The following is a 25,112-nucleotide window of genomic DNA, read 5'->3' on the forward strand; positions in this document are numbered from 1 at the left end:
GCCAGCTCTATGCTATTTTTACCACCTTGAAACTGGGGTACAGGTGATGACCTCAAAGTCCTAACACATCTTTATAATCCTGAAGGATTTCATTCTCTTCCTAGTTCTCTATTTTCTATGACAGGAATGTGGATTCAGATGTTTTAGAAAAGATTTTCAACAATCTAAAGGTTAATTTCCAGGTAGTGTGAAAAATTAGTCAACCAAAGCAGTCAAAGCAGTTTAGTGGCACATTATTGTGTGAGGTCTCCTGGGATGAGAATATGTAAATCTATATTCAACAAGGTCTACTAAGTGTCTGGTCCAAACAGTACTGAGGGGAGATGTAGAGAGGGGGCAAGGGAAGGAGGGAGGGAACACACACACACACACACACACATACACACACACACACACACACACACACACAACCTTTCTGACCTTGACACGTGTAAAGCAGTGTGATAGGAAAACCAGAATAACATTTCTAGTTTGACACCTGGATAAATTCAGCTCAGCATGAATCATGAATTTAGATCGTGGGTTCATAGAAGGCAAAATAAATGGTAGGAAGTTGGAAAACAAGAAAGACCTGAGTAGACCAGAGCCCAAAGCATAACTGCTCTCTAAAAAGATAAGACACAGATAGAGGAGGTCTGTCTGTCTTGTGCATGGAGTTTCTTTTGAAGAGTGGGAAATAATCACTTTGATAGGGTTGACCTGATTTGAAGGGGCCTAGATAGTAAACTCAGTGATTTTTTTTTACTTATTCAGCAGGGAATCATGAATTTTGGAGCAATGGAATGGCAGAGAAATTCTTTTGTTATTCCTGTTTTTCATTATACTAGATAATGGAAAGATTGCAATTGTTTTTTATTATGAACATATTTTGTACATTGAAGCGTATTTACTGAAATGCCTATCAGAGTTTAGACATATCACTGCTCTGGTTGGGAAACAGCAGAAGGAATCTTACGGTATCTTTGACAAGTACAAACAACTTTTCATTATTAGTGAATTTGGGAAACAGTTGCACACATCATTTAATCTAGTAGAGACTGAATGAGTACCTACTATGTGCTCTGCAGTGGGCCTTATCTTAGAGACACAGAGAAAATGAGACACCCTTTACTTAATTGTGAAGGAGCCCTGTAGACAGACACATGGTGAGAATACCAAGGGGAAAATGCACATGCAGCAGTGAAGTGCAGTTTCATAGCATCTGTAGAATCTCAATAGTTTGGCACAGAGGCAAAGTGTATTCTAGTAGAAGGAAACAGAGGGGCAAAAGCAAAATACTGAATGGCCTGTTTAGGCAGTGGTAAGTATTTGATTAAACCTTCGGATGTGTGAAGAGTTGTGACTAGGGACCAAAAAGATTGGCAGTCCTGAGAGGGATTAGGAGGGCTAGTTTTAGAGATTTGCAAACAGGAATTCACTGAAGGTTATTAGCAGTGAAAGGCTATGATCATATACTTCAGGAGAATTACACTGATAGCAATTTAATGAAGCAGATTGGGGTCTGGGGATGTAGCTCAGTGGTAGAGCACTTACACAAGGTCCTGGGTTTCATCCCCAACACCTCAAAAAAAACCAAAGCAAACTAAATTATGGTGTAAAAGTTGTAAGATCATTTAGAAAGATATTACAATAGAAGGGTACAAAATCAACATATGTAAATCAGTAGCGTTTCTATACACCAAAACTCCTATCCAAAAATCAAAGAAAAGGAAATCAAGAAAACTCATTCATTGAAGTACTTAGCAATAAAGTTAACCAAGGAGGTAAAAAATTTGTATATTATAAAATGTAAAACATTGATGAAAGAAATTGAAGAAAACAAATGGGAAGATAAGCTGTGTTTATGGATTAGAAGAATATTATTGTTTCAACATCTATACTACCCAAAGCAGTGTATACATATAATGCAATTACTATCAAAATATCCCAATGCCATTTTTCACAGGATTAGAAAATATCCTCAAATTTGTATGGAACCATAAATGTCCCTGAATAGCAAAACTGTTCATGAGTAACAGGAACAAAACTGGAGGTCCTATATTACCTGACCTCAAAATATACTACAAAGCTATAGTAATTAAAATAGCATGATACTAGCATAAAAACCCCAGGCATAAAAACCAGTGGTATAGATAAGGGAGCCCTGAAATATATTCGCACATTTCTGGTAAAATGATCTTTGACAAAGTTGTTAATAACACAATGGGGAAAGAACAGGTTCTTCAATAAATGCTGCTGGGAAAACTAGATACTACATACAAAAGAGTGAAATTAGACTCTCATTTGACACCACAGGTAAAAATCAACTCCAAGTCGATAAAAGAGCTAAAAGTAAGACCTGGAATATTAAAACTCCTAGAAGAAGACAGATATAAAAGCTTCATGACATTGGATTAGGTGATGATTATTTTTGACTATGACATCAAAATCATAGGCAACAAAAGCAAAAATAGACAAATGGCATTACATCAAATTAAAAAGTTTCTGCAAAATTTAGAAACAGAATGAAGAGACAACCTATGGAATGGATGAAAAACTTAGATTTTATCAGATAAGGGGTTAACATCTAAGATATATAAAACTCAAATAACTTAAGAAAACAAATAACCTAATTGAAAAATGGACAAAGGACTTGAAAAGACATTTCACAAAAGAATACATAGAAATGACCAACCAGTATATGAAAAAATCAATAATCAATAATCATAAATGAAATGAAAAACCACAATGAACTATTACTTCACATATGTTGAAATAGCTATTATCAAAATGGAAAAGTAAAACAAGTATTGGCAAGGATTAGAAAAAAGGAAAGCCTTGTAAACTGTTGAGTAGAATGTAAATTATTATAGCAATTATGGAAAACAATATAGAAGTTCCTCAAAAATTAAAAGCAGAAGTATTTCTGAGCATGTAGCCAAAGGAAATGAAATCAGTATGTGAAAGACACATCAAATGTGAAAAAATAATTATATGTTAAATATCATACATCTGTATTCCCTCATTCTTTGTAGCATTATTTATAATAACCAAGAAATGGAATTAACCTAAGTGTCACAAAGAGATGGATAAGGAAAATATGGTGTGTGTTGTCAGGGGCAGGCTCTGAGGGCCCCAGAGCCGCACCGTGGCCTGATTTCTAAGATGGCGCCTGGCAGCTTGCCAGACATAGCTGCACTCGTAAACAAGTTTCAGGAAGTAACTGATTGGCTGTTGTACGTGAGGCGATCCTGGTATCTGCCTGGAGACTGTTCCTTGATAGGCTGACTTTCCTGGTAGTCTACTCCCTGATAGGCTGATGTTCTCAATATAAGTCTGAGACTTGTGGAATAAAGGGCTTTTTGGTTCCTGTGATCAAGAGCGTACGTGTTGTGATTGTCCCCGCGGGCAGTGGGCGATCATAGTGTGTATGTATACACACACACACACACACACACACACACACGCATACATATATAATGGAATACTCTTAATCTATATAAAAGAAGAAAATGCTGTCATTTGCGACAGCACAGATAAACCTGAAGGATATTATGTCAAGTGAAATAAAATAAACACAGAAAGATAAATGCTGCATGATCTCACTTTTATGTGGAATATAAAATGTTGAACTCATAAAAACAATGTAGAATGGTGGTTATCAGGAGCATGGAGTGCTGAAATAAGAAAACATTGGTTAAAGAATATAAAGTTTGAGTTAAACAGAAGGAACAATTTCGAGAAATCTATTACATAACATAGTGGGTATAGTTAACAATAATGTACAATATCCTTGAAAATTTCTTAAAGAGTAGATCTTCAATGTGCTCACCACAAAAAATGAAAAATAATGTGAAGTGATGGATATATTAATTAGCTTAGTTTAATTATTTCACAATGTATACAAATACCAGTACAAATATCTATATCAAAACATCTTGTTGTATACTATAAGTATATAAAATTGCTATTTTTCAATTTAAATTTAATAAAGCTGACCAAAAAAGTATATTGCAATAATCCAGGCAAGTCATGAGAAGGACCTATACTTCAGGATCTATGAATATGGAGAGGAAGTGATAGATTTGAGTAACTTAAGAAATTGTAAGACTTAATGTCTTATGGGAGGAGTAGGGGGAGGTCATTGGGAAGGGAAAGACAAGATTCAAAGATGACTCCCAAAGTTGTTGGCTTAGATGACTGCAAACATGGGAGGTATAGTAGATTTGGCACAGGAAAGAAGCTCACTGCCAAGCATCCTGGATTTGAGGGGGCAGGAGAAAGCCTGCTAGAGTAGTTGAGTGGTAGTGCTAATATCCTGTCTCCAATAGGCACATTTGCTGCCCCTGCCTTCACATTAATATCAATGCATCTGAGAAGAGATTCTGGCTAGTGACCAATTCCCAAAGCGGCTCATCAGGCCTCAGGAAATCAGGAGTGAAGGAGTTGGTTGTAATGCCTCCCCATGCTTCACCTCAGAACATTACTGAGGCTCATTCATTGGATAAAATCAAAAGAATGATCTTGACAAAGCATTGCACAGATCCTGTAATGAGAGGGAAATGAAGATGGTTGCCAGCCCATTATTAAGCTTAATAACTAGGTTGAAATGAAATGAAGGACTTCATTTAGGCCGAACTTTCCCATTGATCAATAGTAGGGGGTAAAAGTGTGAAAGGGAAGCATATAATCCAATTCATAAAAAATGTAAAACTGCTTTTAAAAATCTGAAGCAATAATCATTCATTGTATTTATAGAACTAGAGCTCTACAATTCTTCTATTGATGTGTACTAGTGCACAGATGAAATTTAAAAACAGTATTTTCCCATAGTCAGAACTTTAATTTAAAAAAAAACATGAACAGTTCTGTCCATAATTCTAGGCTGGGAACATGGATTCCCGGGTCTAGTAATAAGGGTACAGGTCACTGAATTCTTAGAGTTTTACTTGTTTTTACTTGCAGTATGTGCATTTGAGGTAGGCAGTGTCACTTTGATGGCTAGAAATAAAATGAAACTTGTCTTTAGGTGAGGAATGGTCTGAAACAGAAAGAGAAGCCATTGAACTCCTACATTAAAACATAAATAAAAATGATCATAATACTGTACTCAATGAGTATAATGGCCTCGATTACAATGGTAAGAACTGGGTGATCATCTCTAGATATTTAATTTTAAATAAATTGAGATGGGTCAAATAAAATTTATTCAAGGTTTAGATATCATCTTTGGAGGTTACATCAAATACATGGATTATTAATACTTAATCACTTTATAATCACTTATTAATTCATGGATAAATAATTGGTATATATTATTTGATGGCTATTATTCCCAGTGATTATTATTTGAGGATATAATATCACTCAACTGGAAGGGTCTATTCTACTGGACAGGAATAAACCCTATGGAATATATATGACAATTTTGATAGCACCAAGCAAATTTTAACCTTTCACTGACTCACTAGCTGAGATGAGAAAAGGAATATGAGGCAGAATATGGAACACACAGAGATTGAGTATAAATTCTGGAATCCATTATATCTCAGTTGGGGTCTGAAATCTGCCACTACAACTTCAGTGACCTTGAGCAAGTCACTTGAACACTCTGTCCTTTTTTTTTCTCATCAGTAAAATGGGAAAAGCAAGTGTCCTTCTTTTTCAGAGTTGACATGAGAATTAAATGGGAAAAATGCATGAAAAACACTTGGCACAATGCCCTGTTGTTCAGAATGTAAGGATTCTGGTAACCTCTGCTGCTGTTTGTGGGGATTTATGTGCTGAGTCATTCACCTGACCTGTGTAGCCAGGTTCCTGGGTTTTATCAAGATTTCATCTGTGTTCTCAGTTTCTGGCTCATTTTATCAACCACAGTGCTTCATCCCCATAGATCTACGGAGATTCCTCCCCAGCAACCTGCAGTTGGTCAATAACAAATCCTTAATTTTAGAGATTTGGCCGGGAAACCCTAAGTGCTTCACAAAACCTTGGGCAGCTCGCCCTCTAGTGGTAATTTAATGAATTGCCCCCAACAATTGCCCTATAGATTTAGAAGGAGAGCTCTTGGTAAAAATGAATGGGATAGAGTTGATAGAGTTTAAAAAAAAAAAAAAAAAAAAAAAAAAAAAAAAAAAAAAAAAAAAAAAAAAAAACCAGTTGTTTAAAAAATAAGTTTGTCAATCACAGCACCTATAAACTAGAATGGGATACTTCTCAGGGAAAGGATTCAAATTGCAGGAAACATCATAGTGTTTTTGGTTTGCATATTTTCTCACAAGCTAATTAGCTATTTTACCTAATGCAGGGGATTTACAATTTGAAGACAAAATCCAAATTAGCAATTCTATGTACAACTATATATACTATCCCCCAGCAAAATAATTGTAATGTACATAGCCATTAGAGTCTAATTTTACTGCACTCGATATTCCTTTTTCTCCTAAAATAGCATTATATTCATTGTTGATAATATCTCCTTTTAAAGGGATTTATAGACTTTTCACAGGGCTTTGTTTTTACAGCAAGTATGTGTGGCAAGATTTGGTCTTCTGGTTATACTGAGGGGACAGCAGGATGCTTATCTGATATAAAGGGACTAAACGGGTTTTCTAGCTTCAGGGTATTTTGTAGGAGACTGTTCTAGTTTTCACTCCTAAGAATCTTCCTGTGGCAAAATAAAATGCATGGATGTTACCATATACCTTTATTTACTTTATATACTCTTTCTTTTGAATCTTCATGTCAAGCTCCTTAAGCACACACTTGTTTTGCTAACTGGAATGAAAATGATTAAAATAGAGAGCCGCTCTTTTTTTAAGTGACTTTTTTACTCCATTATAATTGTTTTAGAGAATGTAGATATTGGAGGATTTTATGCCAACAAGACTAAACCAAGAGTAATAACTCTGTGAGCCTTATATAAATCTAAATCAAGGGAATGGAGAATCGAAAGCAACATAACTATTCTTTTAAATACTTCAATTGCTATGCATAGATTAAAGAGTACAGAGGAGAAGAGCTTCTTAGTTCATTGAAGCCTGGAAGGAGAGAAAGACACAAAGGGGACAAAGGGAAGAGTAAACTCTTCCAGGGACACCCCAGTACCTACTTCCTCCAACAACATCCCACCTCCCATCAAAGGATTAATCCCCAGGTGATCCAATCACTTCCCCAAAACCCTACATCTAAATATTACTGCATTGACTTTGGGGAACATTCCAGATTGAAACTATAACAATGTCTTTGGTTTATTGAATGCTTAGTGTATACTGAAAGCAGGAAATTTGGGGTTCATTATTTTGACCTTCAGTTTATACAAATCTTATACTTTGCTCTTTGCTCCGAGAAACCAGTAAAATTCTCTGTACTTTTAAATCCAATTGACAATGAATATTACTGGTATGTGTAAGCAATGTAAAACAAAACATTTATCTAACCAAATGTTGCCTAAAGAATTATATCTTAGCAGTTATAAAGCAAACTGAACAACTGAAAAGGGGAAAATTTGCTTGGTTAAAAAATTAGTCAACAAAACATAAAAAGGACAATGGCTAAAATTGCAAAAAAAAGAGGGCACAGAAAATGGATAAAGTGGAAATAGAATATATTTTCGAATATGGGATATTTAATCCTCAGTAGCCACACTGAAATTGTATGCAGCTTTATTTAATTTGCAGTGTTGGGCATCAGCCCAGGCCCTTGCATATGTTAGCCAAGTAGGTGCTCTACTACTGAGCTAAACCCTCCACCCTGGAGGTATTTTTATAATGGAAGGATTGGAATATTTGTAACTGTACTGATTATTAAGCAGAGGGCACATATTCATGCACTTGGATTTTCAATGTGTTTGTTCTGTAGGATGCTTCTACAGAATTTCACCATTCATGTGGGGGGGGGCAGTTAAAGCTTCAGACTTTCAACTTTTGGATGGAAAACTCTCCTTTCTGATAGTGCTTCTGTTTACACAATAAACCAAGTGAGAATCAGTTATTAAGTCACCTGTGGGAGAAGCAAAATTTATCTGGAAAACACTTTTCTCGGGAACCCTGTTGGGGGCCTGCTACCACAGCTACCACTGAAGCTGTAAAAAGAATAAGTTGGATTCTGTGGGTTGGAGGCCTGTGCTGATGAGGTCAAGTTCACAGTTGGACTTCTTTTGTGCACTACTCAGTATGTCACCATCCTTGCCATAGCCTTCACCTTATTCAGCAGTATCACAGATGTTTTCATTCAGCTATTTGCCACACAGGTATGGAAAGTCAATATGCAACAGGCTCTGAAAGTGTAGGATGTTATTACAAACTCTTCATGACAGAAATGTGACATGTTCAGAATGGCAATTATCAACACTACAAGTAACAATAAATGTTGGCAAGGATATGGGGAAAAAGGTACACATACATTGCTGGTAGGACTGTAAATTGGCACCACCACTCTGGAAACCATTATGGAGGTTACTCAGAACACCTGGAATAAAACCACCATTTGACCCAGCTATCCACTCCTCGGTTTATACCAAAAGGACTTAAAATCAGCATACTACAATGACATGGCAACATCCATATTTATAGCAGCTCAATTCATAAGATCTAAGCTATGGAAACAACTTAATTGTCCTTGAACAGATGTGGCATATATACACAATGGAGTATTACTCAGCCATAAAGAAGAATAACTCTATGACATTTGCTGGTAAATAGATGGATCTGGAGACTATCATGCTAAGTGAAACAAGCCAATCCCTAAAAACCAAAGACTGAATGCTTTCTCTGATATGTGGAAGCTAAACCACAATAAGGAGAGAAGGAGAAGAATAGAAGTTCAGAGATTAGACAAAGGGGAATGAAGGGAAAGGTGGAGGAATAGGAAAAGGAAAGACAATGCAATGAATCTGACAAAATTTTGTATGTACATTTATGAATATAGCACAGTGGATCTCACCATCTTATACATCCCCAAGAAATTATTGTAAAAGAATACCATTGGTAAACAGTAGAAAGATCAACAGAGGGAAGGAAGCAAGGTGGGACAGAGGAAGGAGAGGTACTGGGGACTGAATTAGAACATGTTATATTCCATGCTTTATAATTATGTCAAAATGGATTCTACTGTCATGAATAACTGAAAAGAACCAATAAGAAAGAAAGAAATGTGACATAATTTTGTGACTTCTGATGACATTTGGCAAATTCAGTTTTATGTGACCTTTTACCTCTTTTTGCCTTTTTTTGACCCTCTGATATCTTTAAGTTCTTCTCTGTTAAACCCAAACCTTCAAGTTCTTCATGTTGGCTTTTCACTTGACTTTAAGACCCCTCACCTCAGTTTATATTTCTAAGTTGCTTCAGTAGTCCCAAATCTGAAAATCAGTGTACTATATCTTATTTCATCCATTCTTGCTCCCTAGTTAGATTGCTAAGAATAGCAATCCAATAAAAATAGACCATATTACTTCATTAGAATCTATTAGTGCTCTAATACTTTTTATATAGAAGATGAAAATAACTTAGCTCACAGAAATGTTACTCCACTAGTGACAAATTAGTATGGGAGAATATTTGGTGATATATGGGCCTTCATAGATTCTTGATATCATATCTTTGACTATTTAATGTGAAAAATCTCTCAGGTCTCTCTAAATACCTTATGGTATAACCTTGTATTGTGAATACTAAGAAATAAAAGAATAAAGGGGATAATGTTTAGAAAACATGTTCCCCATTATTGGTTTGTGTTCTCTACATACACCACCTCTGATACCTAACACAAGATAACAGAAGAAGAAAGAGGGTATAAATCTATTAAATCAAATGCATGTTGCTTATATAGTACTTAAAATAAAATGAATTTTCAGTGTACTCTCAAGTTCTATATGAAAGAACTAATTGTAAGAGCCGTTAAATGTTTTGAACTGTTGAACATGATTGTTATAACTCAAGAGGAGATATTTTGATTATCTTCAATACCAATCATTTCTCATCCCTTATGGACCAAAGTGGCTTGACATTGTAAAAGTGTGGATAGTTCAGATGTAATAGTTCAGAAGAGGTAGCTAAAGGAATTTAGGGAGCAAATGAAAAAAAAAATTCCAAAGGATTTTTTTGACAATTAAGCAATTATAGAATTTAAGACTCTTTTGCCAAGTCGAGTTTATTAATTCAAAAACAATTACTGTGCATCTAACGGTTTATGGAGAATAAGAAATGGAACATGGATCTCTTTTTTATCATCTCCATGTTTTCTTCATTTCTATTAATCAACTTTTAAAATCAACCTATGAAAAAATTATATGTCCTAAAACATTTCTATCATTTCCTCATTTCAATTCATGGGAACAGTTTCATGGATAATCCATAAAAAGAATAATAAAAAATTCATTTCAAGATGATAAAATAAGTATTAAAATTACATCTAGAGATAGGTTATTGTAATTTACATTAACCCCCAAAGGTTCAAATAATTCAAATTTTCCCTCTCTAACTTGAATTATAAGACTGACAAATCATAGGTAAACAAACCAAAACCAAAGGGTGGATTAAAAGGACACCCAAGAGATAGCCAGTGATCAGCAATCTATATCTTCTTGGCTTTAACAGTGAACAATGGTCATTAAAATCCATAGTGATGAATTTGCTGCCTTTGAATACTCAAAGAAGTTTTATATGCCCTTCAGTTTAAATTTAATGTGAGTTTTTAAAATTTTAGTATTTACTTCTAATGAATACCTCACATATTATATTAAGAATTCAGGCAACTTAAAATAAAAGAGCCCAGTTAGAGCAGGGCAGAGAAAAATCAAGTCAGAAAAAGAGATCACAAACCAGGGAGTTCAAAAACAAATCTTACGCTGTAGAAAAGTTCCTCAGAATGGTATACATATGCAAATAGATACATTATTTTGCCATCAACCTGAAGTCAATCCACACATACTTCCCCTGGGTAACCTTGAATCCCAGTTCAATAACCCTTCATATACAGACAGTGAAATCCTGAGGTATGATAGTTATTACACTTCGGCCTTGAATTTAGCTTTCAACTTCCTGTCAACTGAGTTGAAAAATTAAACATATTGGGCTACCGAGGAGTTCTCAGCATCTAAAAGAGGAAGCAGATCAATTCACAAAATTATAAGCAAAACTTGTAATTTTAAAATGGCAGTGTTTATACATTTTATGGAGTGATTAATTTATAAACAGTAATCAAGTAACATAAAAGGATGTAGCATCAGTTCACAATAGCCAGATTGTGGAACCAACCTAGATGTCCTTCAATTAATGAATGGATAAAGAAACTGTGATATATATATACAATGGAATATTACTCAGCCATAAAGAATGATAAAATTATGTCATTTGCAGGCAAATGGATGAAATTGGAGAATATCATGCTAAGTGAGATAAGCCAATCTCAAAAAACCAAAGGACGAATGATATCGCTAATAAGTGGAAGATGACACATAATGGGGGTTTGGAGGGGTTAGTGTTAGGGTTAGAGTTAGGGTTAGGGAGGGGGGCAAGAATGGAGGAAGGAAGGACTGTATAGAGGGAAAAGAGGGGTGGGAGGGGTGGGGGGGAAGGGAAAAAATAACAGAATGAATCAAACAACATTACCCTATGTAAATTTATGATTACACAAATGGTATGCTTTTACGCCATGTACAAACAGAGAAACAACATGTATCCCATTTGTTTACAATAAAAAAAAGGATGTAGCATAATTTGATGAAATTCTTTGAAAATAAGCAATCAGAGGAAGAATATACTAATTATATTGACTACCATATTAAATTAGCTGCAGTGTCTCATTTCTAGCCCTTCTGGTAAAGAGCAAGTTTGCTATATATGACTGTCTTTAAAGGTAGATTTACCTACCTAATATTATTTGATTAAAGCTGGCATTAATCTAATATAGTCCCATGAGCACACACCAGCTAAGCAGCAAGGTAGAACTAAAGGTATAAAGATAAATTGACCTGTGATTAATTATCAACTACTAATAGTTCATACCATAGAAAAATGACATGCATATAATAGCAAATAATCACTTTAGGTGCCCACTCCTTATAACCCCAGCATTACTACCCCAGAGGCAAATAAATAATAAAATATTTCTCATTAAAGTTATAGGCATAGGCAGTATACACTAATTAAGAATATAGTCCCTGCAATTGGAGATGGGTTTTCTACCACTTAGTATGTGTGTGACCTTGAGCAAGGTCATTTATTTGAGTTTCAGTGTCCTCATCAGTAAAATATGAATCCCACTGTTATCTCATGCCTGCTCCTAGGTTGTACTGGTTCTCTTATAAATATTTGTTTTGTGGAACTCCTACATAATCAATGATTTGAGTCATCTAAAATCAATACATCAGTGCTATTCTAGCAGTCTAATTTCACATGACCCTGCAAAGGAAATACTCCATGGCTAGTAGGAGCAATTCAATTGCCCAGCCACACTGCTGGAATTGGGACATGTCTGTGGACAGGACAAAAACCTCGTTGGCATGAGTGCTAGAGCTCCTAGGAGGATCTTGTTTACCAAGCTGAAGTTTGCTGTAGTTGACCAGAAAAAAACCTAGAGGCACAGAGCTAGAGTAGGGTCTGTTTGCTCCAGTATAAGAAAGATACTGGTATATCTCATAGGGTCACTGAGAAGGTTTAATAAAGTAACCTATGTAAAGCACTTGACTCAGTACTTGGCTCATAGAAAGTTCATAGTACATGCTGGAAATGATTGTTGCTCTTATCATTACTACCAAACATGCTCACTGAATCTCATGATTCATCTGGTTTTCTTTCAGTGGATGGCTGCATTGACTGGTCAGTGGATCTCAAGACATACATGGCTTTGGCAGGTGAACCAGTCCGAGTGAAATGTGCCCTTTTCTACAGTTATATTCGTACTAACTATAGCATGGCCCAAAGCACTGGGCTCAGGCTTATGTGGTATAAAAACAAAGGTGATTTGGAAGAACCCATCATCTTTTCAGAGGTCAGGATGAGCAAAGAGGAAGATTCAATATGGTTTCACTCAGCTGAGGCACAAGACAGTGGATTCTACACTTGTGTTTTAAGGTGAGTGTCATGTGAAAATACTGCTCAATCATGTGACATAGTCTTTTGATTGGGACTGGAGTGTACGCAGATGTACCTCACAGTATATGGTGGATATGTTCTTAAGAGGTTACAGGGCATGGAGCGCTTCGGTAAGTTCAATTCTAACAAATACACAGCAAATTCTTATCAAATTATCCCAAAGTACTGTGGGTGCTTATTTAATACAGACAATTTAGTGACTCTTTTCTTTTCCAACTCCACCCCCACCCCAAGGTCTTATATTAGTAGTTATTTTTCCATAGAGACAATGGGCTCAATGATCTTGAAATATGGCCATGAAAATGATGTCAAATATCATTTAGGCCAAGGTCTCTCCTATCTTGTTGATGGAAAATAGCTTCAAATGCTGCTAGTAGGCCTCTTAGCAAAAGAGCTACTATTAATATCCTTTGAAGAATTTTCAATGTGAGTTTGCTTCCACTGTGTCTAAATATTCAGCATAGATCTCTGTAAACACACAGCCATCCTGAGTTTCTAGGTGCTATACTGGGAAGATTTCACAGACATAATTCTTGCTTGTAAGAAGTTTATAGTGAATAACAATCTGTTTTATCTTATAGGGACTGTACAATATGTCTTCCCTTCCCCCTCTATCCCAATACTAGAATCTAGGATCTAGCATCTCATTTATAGACTGGATTAGGTACTGAAGTAGATAGCTGAGATGACATTTCAATTTTTCCATTTTAAGAGTCTCTGATCTTGCTCACCAGGGATCTGCACTCTACTATTTGATTTTAACTTCTGAAAAATACAGACCCTATTTTTGTCTCCTATGGACTTTGATGCAAAGCTATGTCACTTCATCATCAAAAGCACTTGGAACTCCCTGGCAAGGTCTTATTGTTGTAAAGGACAGGAGAACAAGGTGGTGTATCAAATTGAGAACCTTCTTGATGCTGTAAGAATCACTTTTGTGTAGGGAGAGAAAGGTTGGGAGAGCAAATGGTGAGTTCAGTTTCTGTTTGAGGTAGAAAAAATCCCCAGGATTTTGGCAGAAGCATCAATTATTTTCATCACACCCTTAGTGATAAGCAACATTTTCTTCTACTTGTGCAGCTCTTGACAAAATTGAGAAGTAGGTGTAATTCTGCTATAGTAACTGACACTGTATTTTCCAGGGTGTTGTTACTCTTTTTCCCTGCTCACAACCTCCATATGCTACATCCTCACTACACAGCATGCCAATCAAAAACATCCCTTTTCCCTCTACCTACCTCTATTGCTTTTGTTTGTTTGTTGTTTTCACAAATTTAAAGTATATTTGCAAAGCATTAACTCACTATGCACAGGTGCTTAATGTATAGTGAATGAGTGAACTAATTATTGCTTACTTCCTCTGCCCTACTTATGTCCTCAGTCTAGCTTCCTCTCCTCTTTTTCCCTTTCCCCTCTAACCCATTCTACTCCTAGCAACGATAACAACTTAGTGTGTATATTACATGTGTTTTCCTTACTCTTTAAAATTTACACAAACATATTTACATGAAGATTCTCCTCATTGTTTTACAAAATAAAAGCAGGGTTTTATATTTCTCTGCATTTTATTTTCTTAGTAAAATAAACTTAGTAGAAATCTCTTCAAGTCAATTGATTGAGAGCTCACTCATTCACTTTCAGTGTATAATATTCTGATGCTTAATAGTTTATGACACCACAATTGAAATATTAATTTTTCTATTGAAGAATATACACTTTGTTTACAGGTTTATATGTGTACAAAAGTGCTGTAACAAAAATTCCCTATTTATTTTTTATTTTATTTATTTTGGGGGATGTACTGGGAATTGAACTCCAGTGTACTTGACCAACCCTATGTTGTATTTTCATTTAGAGACAGGATCTCACTAAGTTTCTTAGTGCCTCTCTTTTGTTGAGACTGACTTTGAACTCCTCCTGAGCTGCTGGGTTCCCTATTTATTTTTTTAAATATACTTTCAAGTTTTAGAACAGTTTGATTTACAGAATTATTACAATGAAAGTACAGACAGTTTCTGCATATTTGTACTCTTATTAATATCTCACATGACTATGATACATTTATTAAAATTAATGAACCAATGTACAAATGTAATAGTGGTATACTGTTCTATAGTAAAGTAAATACTTTCTTCATATTCCTAAGTTATTCCTTAATACCCCTTTCTGTTTCAGGATCCCATCTGTAAGAATTTATTCCTTGTAGTTATCATATCTCCTTTAAGCTCCTCTTGTCTATGGCAGTTCATCAGACTTTCCTTGTTTTTGATAACCTTGAACTTTTGAGGTGTAACAGTCAAATATGTCTTAGGATATCCCTCAGTTGAAATTTATCTGGTATTTTCCTCATGGGTGAACTGGGATGATGTGTTTTGTAGAGGAAGTTCATAGAGGTAAAAGACCATTCTTAACACATTGTATCAAGGGTAGAAGGATCTATATGACTTACTACTGTTGATGTTAACTTTGATCACCTGGCTTGAGGTAGCATTTGCCTTTCTCCACTGTGAAGTTGCAGATTTTCCTTACTTTCCATACTGTAGTCTTTGGAAGAAAGTTATTATTCAAAGTTTACACTTGAGGAATGGAGAGTTGTGTTTTACCTCCTTCAGGGTGGAATATCTACATGAATTATTTATAATTCTTCTGCATGGAGAGATTTGTCCCTTCTTCCATATTTATTTATTTAATGATTTATTGGTATTGGTATAGACTCATGGATATTTACATATTGGTATTGGTATGGACTCATGGATAGTTATATAATGCCTTGGGTTGTAATGCAATTTTACTTTATTTTCTTGCTCCAAATCTCTCGTATTTGCCCATTGGGAATTCATTCAATTGGCTTATTTGTTCCTTTGATATAACCCCATAAATGCGGAATTGTTTGGGTCACTTTTATTATTTTTTGTACTTAAGATTGAACCAAGGGATGCTCAACTACTAAGCTATATTCCCAGCCCTCTTAATTTTTATTGTTTTCTAAAATATTTTGAGACAGGATCTCACTACGTTGCCCAGGCTGATCTCAAATTTGAAATCCTCCTGCTTCAGCCTCTCAAGTAACTGGGATTACAGGCATGTGCCATTGCAACCAGCTATTTTTTTTAACACTTTCTTACATTACCAAAAGATGTTTCAAGCTTATCTTGTATATGTCCTGCCTCAGGCTGAAAATTAGCCATTTTCCCAAGAACCCTGATTCATTTTAATAGAGAATAGCATTAGAAATCAAGATTCAGATGCTTCTAGGGTGTTGGTGATTCTAGGTCCTATCAGTTGACAATGTTTGCTTTTAAATTATATTTTGCATGATTTCATGCACAAGTTCACAGATAGTAAAGGAATACTCTGAGAGTAATGAAACTTCCTATTGTTCCTTAAGTCATTTCCTATACATGGCCCTCTTTCAAGTACACATCAAATTGAACTTGTTTATATCTATTGTAGATAAAATCTGAGTTAGTGGTACTCAAGTCAGTAAAGAGAAAGGGATGTCATTTCATTGAGCGTAGACTTGGATTCAAGCTTAACAGTTACCTTATTTTGTTTATGCAGCAGGCCTTAGGGAACAATTGGGACCGATTGTGTTGGGTGAAACTTTTGAGTATTATCTGTCATATGTATTTTTGTTAAAGAGTAAAAAAATTTGAAAAACACTGTTCTAAAATAGGCAACTAAAAACAACAAGAAAGATGACCGGAAAGGGTGATGATTAGGAATTAGGAAGGGGATCTGGGGAGAAGGGGTAGGAGATGGGAGGATGGACATTATCAAAGCTTAGTATAGGCATGTATGGAAATGCCACAGTTACAGTTAAACCCATTAATTTGTATAATTAATGCAAGTTAATAATTATAATTAAAAAGAATCTTAAACATTTGGCTGTTTAAAGTCTTAAATTGATTGTAGTTAATTAATTATACTTCAATAACTTGGAATTTGGATAAATGATTTAAATAAGCTTGTGAATATATAGAAATTAAACCAAAGATTGTAGAAGAATAGTCTAGCCTATTAACACAAAAAAAGAATGTACACAAATGTACAATGTGCCAGGCTAAGTGGTATGCATGGGAGGCTGAGGCAGGAGGATCACTTGAGTCCAGGAGTTTGAGACCAGTCTGGGCAATATAGCAAGACTCCATTTCCCAAACAAAGGTATAGTAGTGTTTCCCATCTTTAATCATTCAACCTGAAATGATAACCAAGAATTTTAACAACTAGAACAGTAATGTCAAATAAAATATTAATGAAACAAAAAGAAAATATAAAGGAAGAAACCATTATTGTCAACTCAAAGACATAGAAATAGAAAGTTAGTGTACATAAGTGAAGTAACTATCATTTTTCTGTGAATAACAAACTTTTCAGATCAAGTAGCAGTCATTGACTTCAAATACATGCCAAGTGAGAAATCACTCCATATAGGTGATTTTATACAATTTCTGAGTAACATTTATAGTAGAAAAAGTTTCTTAAATTGACAATGTCAATATTCACCTAAAATTCCTAATTTGATACCACTTCAATTTAATCATGAATGAGTTTTCTTAACCTAATTAGAAATTATTTATTTCATGGTACTTGAAATACAGATATGAGATATTAGTAATATTTGTTACCCATTTGAATCATAGTAAAGTTACTGTTTGTGATATTTCAGTAACTAATTATAATTTTTCTTTGACCTGGCTCAACAGTAATTAACTTGAATTTATCAGCATGTTAATAGGTTAGGAATAAAGGATTATTGGAAGATAAAGTTATATTTTGAGAGGCAGTACCAATCCAAGAATTCCTATTTTCCCTCATCCATACCTGAATCTTTTCAATGAAGACATTTAATAGGATAAAATGACATAGTAATCTTATTTAATAAAATCCCACGCATCACTCTCAACACTTTGGAATAAGGCTGACTTAAGATGTGGATGAAGACAAATATAGTACTATTATAGTCCTGAGTCAAATTCAAGGATGTTAAAATAATAAAAAATAATAGAGAAACCTGCATATTTGGGGATAGACATGGCCATGTTTAGAGAACTAGTTAGAGATTCAAATCCTTTATGAGCATTTATTTCTACAAGGATGTAGAAAAAAAGAATCCCTTTATCAAATGAGAAAATAATTCAATTATTTTTGCTATTTAATAATCATTGAAATAAACTGGGGTCCCAAAATCTGAAAGCTCCACAAACCTTTTCCAGAGATCCTTACTGTATCCTGCTCAGAGTCTAACATTTGCTTTGATTATTCAAGTGTGAATTATCAAGTCATACTTTAATGATTATTACTCCAGCAAACCATCACCAAGAAAGTTCAGGGGGCAGGAGTATTTGAAATGAGAAATGTAATATATTGCTAAGTTTTGAATCTGTAAAATGGATATCTGAGTGTTCATTATATTATCCTTTTAATTTTGGTATATTTTAAAATATCCCATAATAAAAGAGAAGAAATAAATAAAATGTGTTATTTTCCCTGATTATTGCTCTTAAATCATCCTGAAGTATAAATGTCCAAGTAACATACATCAGCAAAATTTTATATTTCAGGCAACAAAAATTTCATTGAATATGTACTACGGATTCCCTTCATGCTATATTGTAGGAAACTGATATCATTTGGAAAGAAAAGTGATTGTCCTAGCTTATCTCAAACACTAAAAAAATAGTTCTTATCACATTCTACACTCCTGACCTTACTCCCCACCATGGATACCAGAGATTTCAAAGGACATTGAACATTTATAATAGTTCAATTCCATCTTAACTATTGATGCTTGAAAAGTTAACTGTCAACAACTCATTTGCCTGGGTAGCAATTTCCAGGAGAGATGATAGTGTCTTCTTGGAAAAATGAAATCCTGGATCTTATAGAATTAATAGACCCCATAAAAGATCAAGATTGTATAGCAGGGTCTTAAGATAGTAAAGATGCCTTCTTTGATCTTATAGGCTAACATGAAATGCAATTCATTGTTTTGTCTATTTTCTGTTATAAATAGAAGTCCCTGATTTCATTATTTTGGTAGCAATTATGCATAAAAACACAGATATAAACTGACAAAATTATTTTTCAGTCTCCAAAATTTGACAATATACTTGTTTATAAAATTATATTTAACGACATATCAAAGAAGTGGTGATATTGCCTTAATTTCATTTAACATCAAATTATGTGTGTATGTGTATGTGTGTGTGTATGTGTATTTTTGGAGGAATATAATCGTTTTGTTGCATATTACTAATATAATTTCAACTCTTTTAAGTTTGTTTATTGGAGAGAAGCAAATGTGTATAGTTTAGTCAATTAGGATTAGAATTAATGGATTATATTTTATAATCATAAAAATTGATTTCAAATATCCATTGATGAGCTGGTTAATACTGGTATTCATATATACTTTTTATTCCTTGTATCATTACACAAAATGCAGTGGATTTCAGAATTATGTTTATTTTGATAAGAATTAAGGTTGCAACCTAGTGCATGTGTTGCAAAGTCAAAATCTTTTCAAGGGTCAAGAAGGTAATGTAATGAGTGTGGCAGGCCACTTGAAACAGTTTGCAGTGTTGGATGTTATAGCTGTTCCATCCACAATCTCATTTCACACCTTCTACTGTCTTGCCACCACCTCCTACTTTTTCTATCCCATTCCTTCTATATTCTATCTCTGATCATCTATTGATCCCATTCAGATCTCCAGCTGCTTATTAGACCTATATCTATAGGGTTTAACATTAAGAGGTCCACCTAGTATATAGTGATCCACCATTATAATCACTCCCATATATACCCTTTTGGTTCTCTTGAACCATTCTCCCATCATTTTACTTGCTTGTGAAAATCACAACATTGTTAAATCTACTGTCCATCTATGCTGTGCCTTTATTCTTGTGGCTGAACCTTACTGAAGGAAATATATAGTAACAATGACTGGTTTTGCTTTACATGAATGAACTTCAAATGATCCTTAATGCTAGCAGGTAGTCTTATTGTATATTCTTAGTCCATTCAGTCACCAATCTGCCCAGATAATTAGTTTATGCTGCCTCCTCTCTTCAAATCTTCATCATCTCCAACCCATTACTTCCCATTTCACTAAAACATTGAAGCTATCAGGAGAGAACTTCCACTATATTCACACACCTACTAATATCTGTATCTATATAATCTGCCTTATAGCCTCGTAGTATAGATAGATTCCAGGCACTTCATATATAGGCCAATTACCTCATGTGTGCTCTAAGTCTTCTCCCTATTAGCCTATGTAAGAATAGTACATGAGCAATTTTCTCTTCTCTTCCAATATCATGAGATTTTCTCTTTATACCAGATCATCCCAACAGCAAACACAGGTCAATAATTATGCCATCTAAAAACTCCTCTCAATTCCACTTCCCCTGGCAGTCACTGCTTTACCTGATTTTCAGATATTTATACTCTCCTAGTTTTCCTCCTATTCCATCAGTTATTCTTTCTTAAGTTTCTTTCTCTACACCTCATATTCTTCCTGACCTCTTAATGTTAAGCCCTATAGATATAGGCCCAAAATTGCCAGGTATTTTGAATTTTTGAAGAAAATAATTAAATCTGAATATTTGTATTAAAATTCCCTATTTAAAGAATTTAAGGGGCCCTCATCTCCCCCCAAAAAAAGCTCATACTAAGATTCACCAGTGAACTCATTTGTAAACTCTGAAGGAGTAGGGTTCTGACTCCAACACTAATATGGAGAGTGCTGGTAGAATCATCTTAAAGCAGGGATGGAACACATTTTATCTGTATCAAAGTACACCAGGAGCTGGGCATGGTGGTTCCCACCTATAACCTAAGTGACTTGGGAGGATGAGGGAGGAAGATAGCAAGTTCAAAGCCAGTCTCAGTAACTCAGTGAGGACCTGGGTAACTTAGTGAGACCATGTCTCAAAATAAAAAATAAAATTGACTGGGGATGTGACTTAGTGGTTAAGTTCAGACCCTGGTACCACAAAAGAAAAAAGAAAAATCTACCACTACCCCCAGAATACATTTGCACACTCATTAGTAGAATCAAATGGTATCTCTATATGTGGCACCTCACTCTTGATCCCTTGTGTGGCTACTGGAGTCTCCAAGAAAGATGTACTGGTCAATATAGTAGTCCTTACTGCTAGCAACAGTGTATTGAAATTGTATTCTATCAGGAGGGTTCTATTGCTATGAATTGGTGTTTCCCCTCCACCTTCCTTCTTGTTAGTGACAAAAAAAAATGTATATATCATGTTAAACTCTAAATGGGAAGAAGACTCAAGAAATGCAATTATTCTAGTCTCAGTCATAAAAAAGTAACTTCAGTGAGAATATCTATTAGATACTTCTATGGTCCAGTATTGTGCCAATCACTATGATGAATCCAAGACAAAATTATGACACATCATCTGCATTTAGGGGTTAAAGAAGGATATGAGGACTCATAAATCTTACTTTGTGGTATGGTCTTCTATGTTACTACTACTATTGTATCATATTAAGAGTTCAGACCCTGGAACTGGATTGCTTGGGATTGAATCTGGGTTTTCTTACTAACTAGCTGTGTGACATTGTGCAATTTATATGACTTCTCAAGTTCAACCAGTGGACTCAGTTTTCAATCTATACACTAACCCAGGAAGCAACAGTATATTATGTCAGCATGCCTTGTTTTTATTCACTTGGAAAAGGAATAATCATTTACTAATTTGAGTAATGTTATTTTAAAACCCTACTTTAGATATTGAATACATACATTTTAATAACATGGCTTTAAGTGGCTACTCTTATGCAACTTATATTCTAGATTGGGGGAAACATACAAATAACAAAAATATTCACAAAACTACACTAGGAAATATAGTGAAAATAAAAAGATTCATTTTATAGAAGTAACTAGGAGGTGATTTTCAGTTAGGTGACATATAGAATGAAATCTGAATGATAAGGAGTCAATCTCCATTCAATCAGAGTGAACAGCAAGTCAGAAGGTATTAAGTGGAAGCAGTGGTATCATATTCAAGAAAGCTAAGGGGATGGGGTTGTGGCTCAGTGGCCTTGCATGTGTGAGGCACTGGGTTCGATATTCAGCACCACATATAAATTAATTAATTAAATAAAGGTCCATTGACAATTTAAAAAATTTTAAAAAAAGAAAGCTAAGAAAAGTTTGGGTGGAGCACAATTAACCAGGGGGAATATGGTATTAGGCAAGAGCGCAAAGACAGACAGTAGCCACATTCTATTGCATATATTGTGGAACAGAATAAGATGTTGATCTTTTTTTTTTTTTTCATTTTTACAAAATTTATTCTTTTTTTTATATATTTATTTTTTTTAATTGTATACAAATGGGATACATGTTGTTTCTCTATTTGTACATAGAGTCAAGGCATACCATTTGTGTAATCATACGTTTACATAGGGCAATGATGTTTATTTTTTTCCCTTCCCCCCCACCCCTCCCACCCCACTTTTCCCTCTATACAGTCCTTCTTTCCTTCATTCTTACCGCTCTCCTTATCCCTAACCCTAAACCTAACCCTAAACCTAATGCTAACCCCTCCCACCCCCCATTATATGTCCTCATCCGCTTATCAGTGAGATCATTCGTCCTTTAGTTTTTTGAGATTGGCTTATCTCACTTAGCATGATATTCTCCAATTTTGTCCATTTGCCTACAAATGCCATAATTTTATCATTCTTCATTGCGGAGTAATATTCCATTGTATAAATATGCCACAGTTTCTTTATCCATTCATCAACTGAAGGGCATCTAGGTTGGTTCCACAATCTGGCTATGGTGAATTGAGCAGCAATGAACATTGTTGTGGCTGTATCTCTGTAGTATGCTGATTTTAAGTTCTTTGGGTATAGGCCAAGGAGTGGGATAGCTGGGTCAAATGGTGTTTCCATTCCAAGCTTTCTGAGGAATCTCCACACTGCTTTCCAGAGTGGCTGCACTAATTTGCAACCCCACCAGCAATGTATGAGTGTTCCTTTTTCACCACATCCTCGCCAACACCTATTGTTGCTTGTATTCTTGATAATCGCCATTCTAATTGGGGTGAGATGAAATCTTAGGGTAGTTTTGATTTGCATTTCCCTTATTACTAGGGATGTTGAACATTTCTTCATATATCTGTTGATTACTTGTACATCATCTTCTGTGAAGTTTCTGTTCATTTCCTTAGACCATTTGTTGATTGGATTATTTGTATTCTTCGTGTAGAGTTTTTTGAGTTCTTTACAGATTCTGGAATTTAGCACTCTATCTGAGGTATGGTTGGCAAAGATATTCTCCCACTCCGTAGGCTCTCTCTTCACATTTCTGATAGTTTCCTTTGCTGAGAGAAAACTTTTTAGTTTGAATCTATCCCAGTTGTTGATTCTTGCTTTTATTTCTTGTGCTATGGGAGTCCTGTTAAGGAAGTCTGATCCTAAGCCAACAAGTTGAAGATTTGGACCTACTTTTTCTTCTATAAGATGCAGGGTCTCTGGTCTGATTCCGAGGTCCTTGATCCATTTTGAGTTGAGTTTTGTGTAGGGTGAGAGATAGGGGTTTAATTTCATTCTATTGCATATGGTTTTCCAGTTTTCCCAGCACCATTTGTTGAAGAGGCTATCTTTCCTCCATTGCATATTTTTGGAACCTTTGTCCAGTATGAGAAAATTGTATTTATTTGGGTTTGTGTCCATGTCCTCTATTCTGTACCATTGATCTACCTGTCTATTTTGGTACCAATACCATGCCATTTTTGTTACTATTGCTTTGTAGTAGAGTTGAAGATCTGGTATTGCAATACCCCCTGCTTCGCTCTTGCTACTGAGGATTGCTTTAGCTATTCTAGGTTTTTTATTCTTCCAGATGAATTTCATAATTGCTTGCTCTATTTCTGCAAGGTACATCATTGGGATTTTAATTGGAATTGCATTGAATCTGTATAGCACTTTAGGTAGTATAGCCATTTTGACAATATTAATTCTGCCTATCCAGGAACATGGGAGATCTTTCCATTTTCTAAGGTTTTCTTGAATTTCTTTCTTTAGTGTTCTGTAGTTCTCATTGTAGAGGTCTTTCACCTCTTTTGTGAGATTGATTCCCAAGTATTTTATTTTTTTTGAGGCTATTGTGAATGGGGTACAACCTCAGCAAAATTCCCAATTCACATTAGAAGGGCTTCAATTTACAAATTTCTTGAATATTAATGAAATGCACATCAGAACATCCAATTAATACAAGTAACAACATCCACAATTTTGTTATATAAATTAACCCATTTATTATAGGCCAGGGATGTCTCAAACTCCTACTGGTCTTTCAATTCCTTCAGCCTTCTGATTGCAGACTTGACTGTAACAGCAGAAGTGGTATTGTAGGTCCAGGCACCACCAGCCACTGTTTTCATGCAGGAACCACAGTGCCAGATCCCCACAGCTCATCTCTTCATCTTGGTTTTGCCACAGAAGGAGCAAGTGTACTTGGCGTGCTGGCTGATTTCAATTTTCTTCACCATTTTCCGGAGGGAGGCACCGTAGCGGGTCCCATATTTACCCACGATTCCGACCTTCTTGGTGCGTTTAGCCATGTCGCTGTGACGCAGGCCCGAGTGGGGAGAGCAGATGTTGATCTTTATTAGTAATCAGAGGCAAAAGGAAAAATGGTTAATCTGTTTCTTTGTTTGAAGCTGGAGAGTAACAAGATCAAATTTCCATTTTAAATAGATCACTTTGTTTGTCCTGGTGAGAATGGATTGCAAGAGGACAAACAAGGAGGCCAAGATGGGAAGCATCTGTAATAGTTGAGGAGAGATGTGACAGTTCTTGGAATCAAGGTGGTAGCTATGAAAATAAGAGAATAGATGGATCTAGACATGTACTGAAGGATGAAAGAACAGGACATACTGATGCAGTAGATGTGTAGAGCTGAAAAGAGGATGACTCCTGTGCTTTTGACTTAAGAAACTTAGTGAATCATGGTGCTATTAATAGAAAAAAATGTGGAGGATTGAC

The 25,112-nt window shown here is 35.2% G+C and overlaps 1 protein-coding gene and 1 pseudogene across 1 annotated transcript in view; one reads left to right on the forward strand and one right to left on the reverse strand.

Moving 5' to 3' along the window:
• The first annotated feature begins 12,741 nt into the window (after window positions 1–12,741).
• The window catches only part of Il1rapl2 (interleukin 1 receptor accessory protein like 2), a 551,208-nt gene continuing 538,837 nt past the window's right edge, over window positions 12,742–25,112 (forward strand). Inside the window, exon 1 of the mRNA XM_047535288.1 lies at window positions 12,742–13,055. Within this exon, the coding sequence (XP_047391244.1) occupies window positions 12,742–13,055 (314 nt within the window). The remainder of the gene's footprint in view (window positions 13,056–25,112) is intronic.
• On the reverse strand, window positions 24,358–24,720 carry LOC124971981 (60S ribosomal protein L37a-like; annotated as a pseudogene).

This window comes from Sciurus carolinensis, chromosome X (genome assembly GCF_902686445.1).
Source record: "Sciurus carolinensis chromosome X, mSciCar1.2, whole genome shotgun sequence".
Lineage (NCBI taxonomy): Eukaryota > Metazoa > Chordata > Mammalia > Rodentia > Sciuridae > Sciurus > Sciurus carolinensis.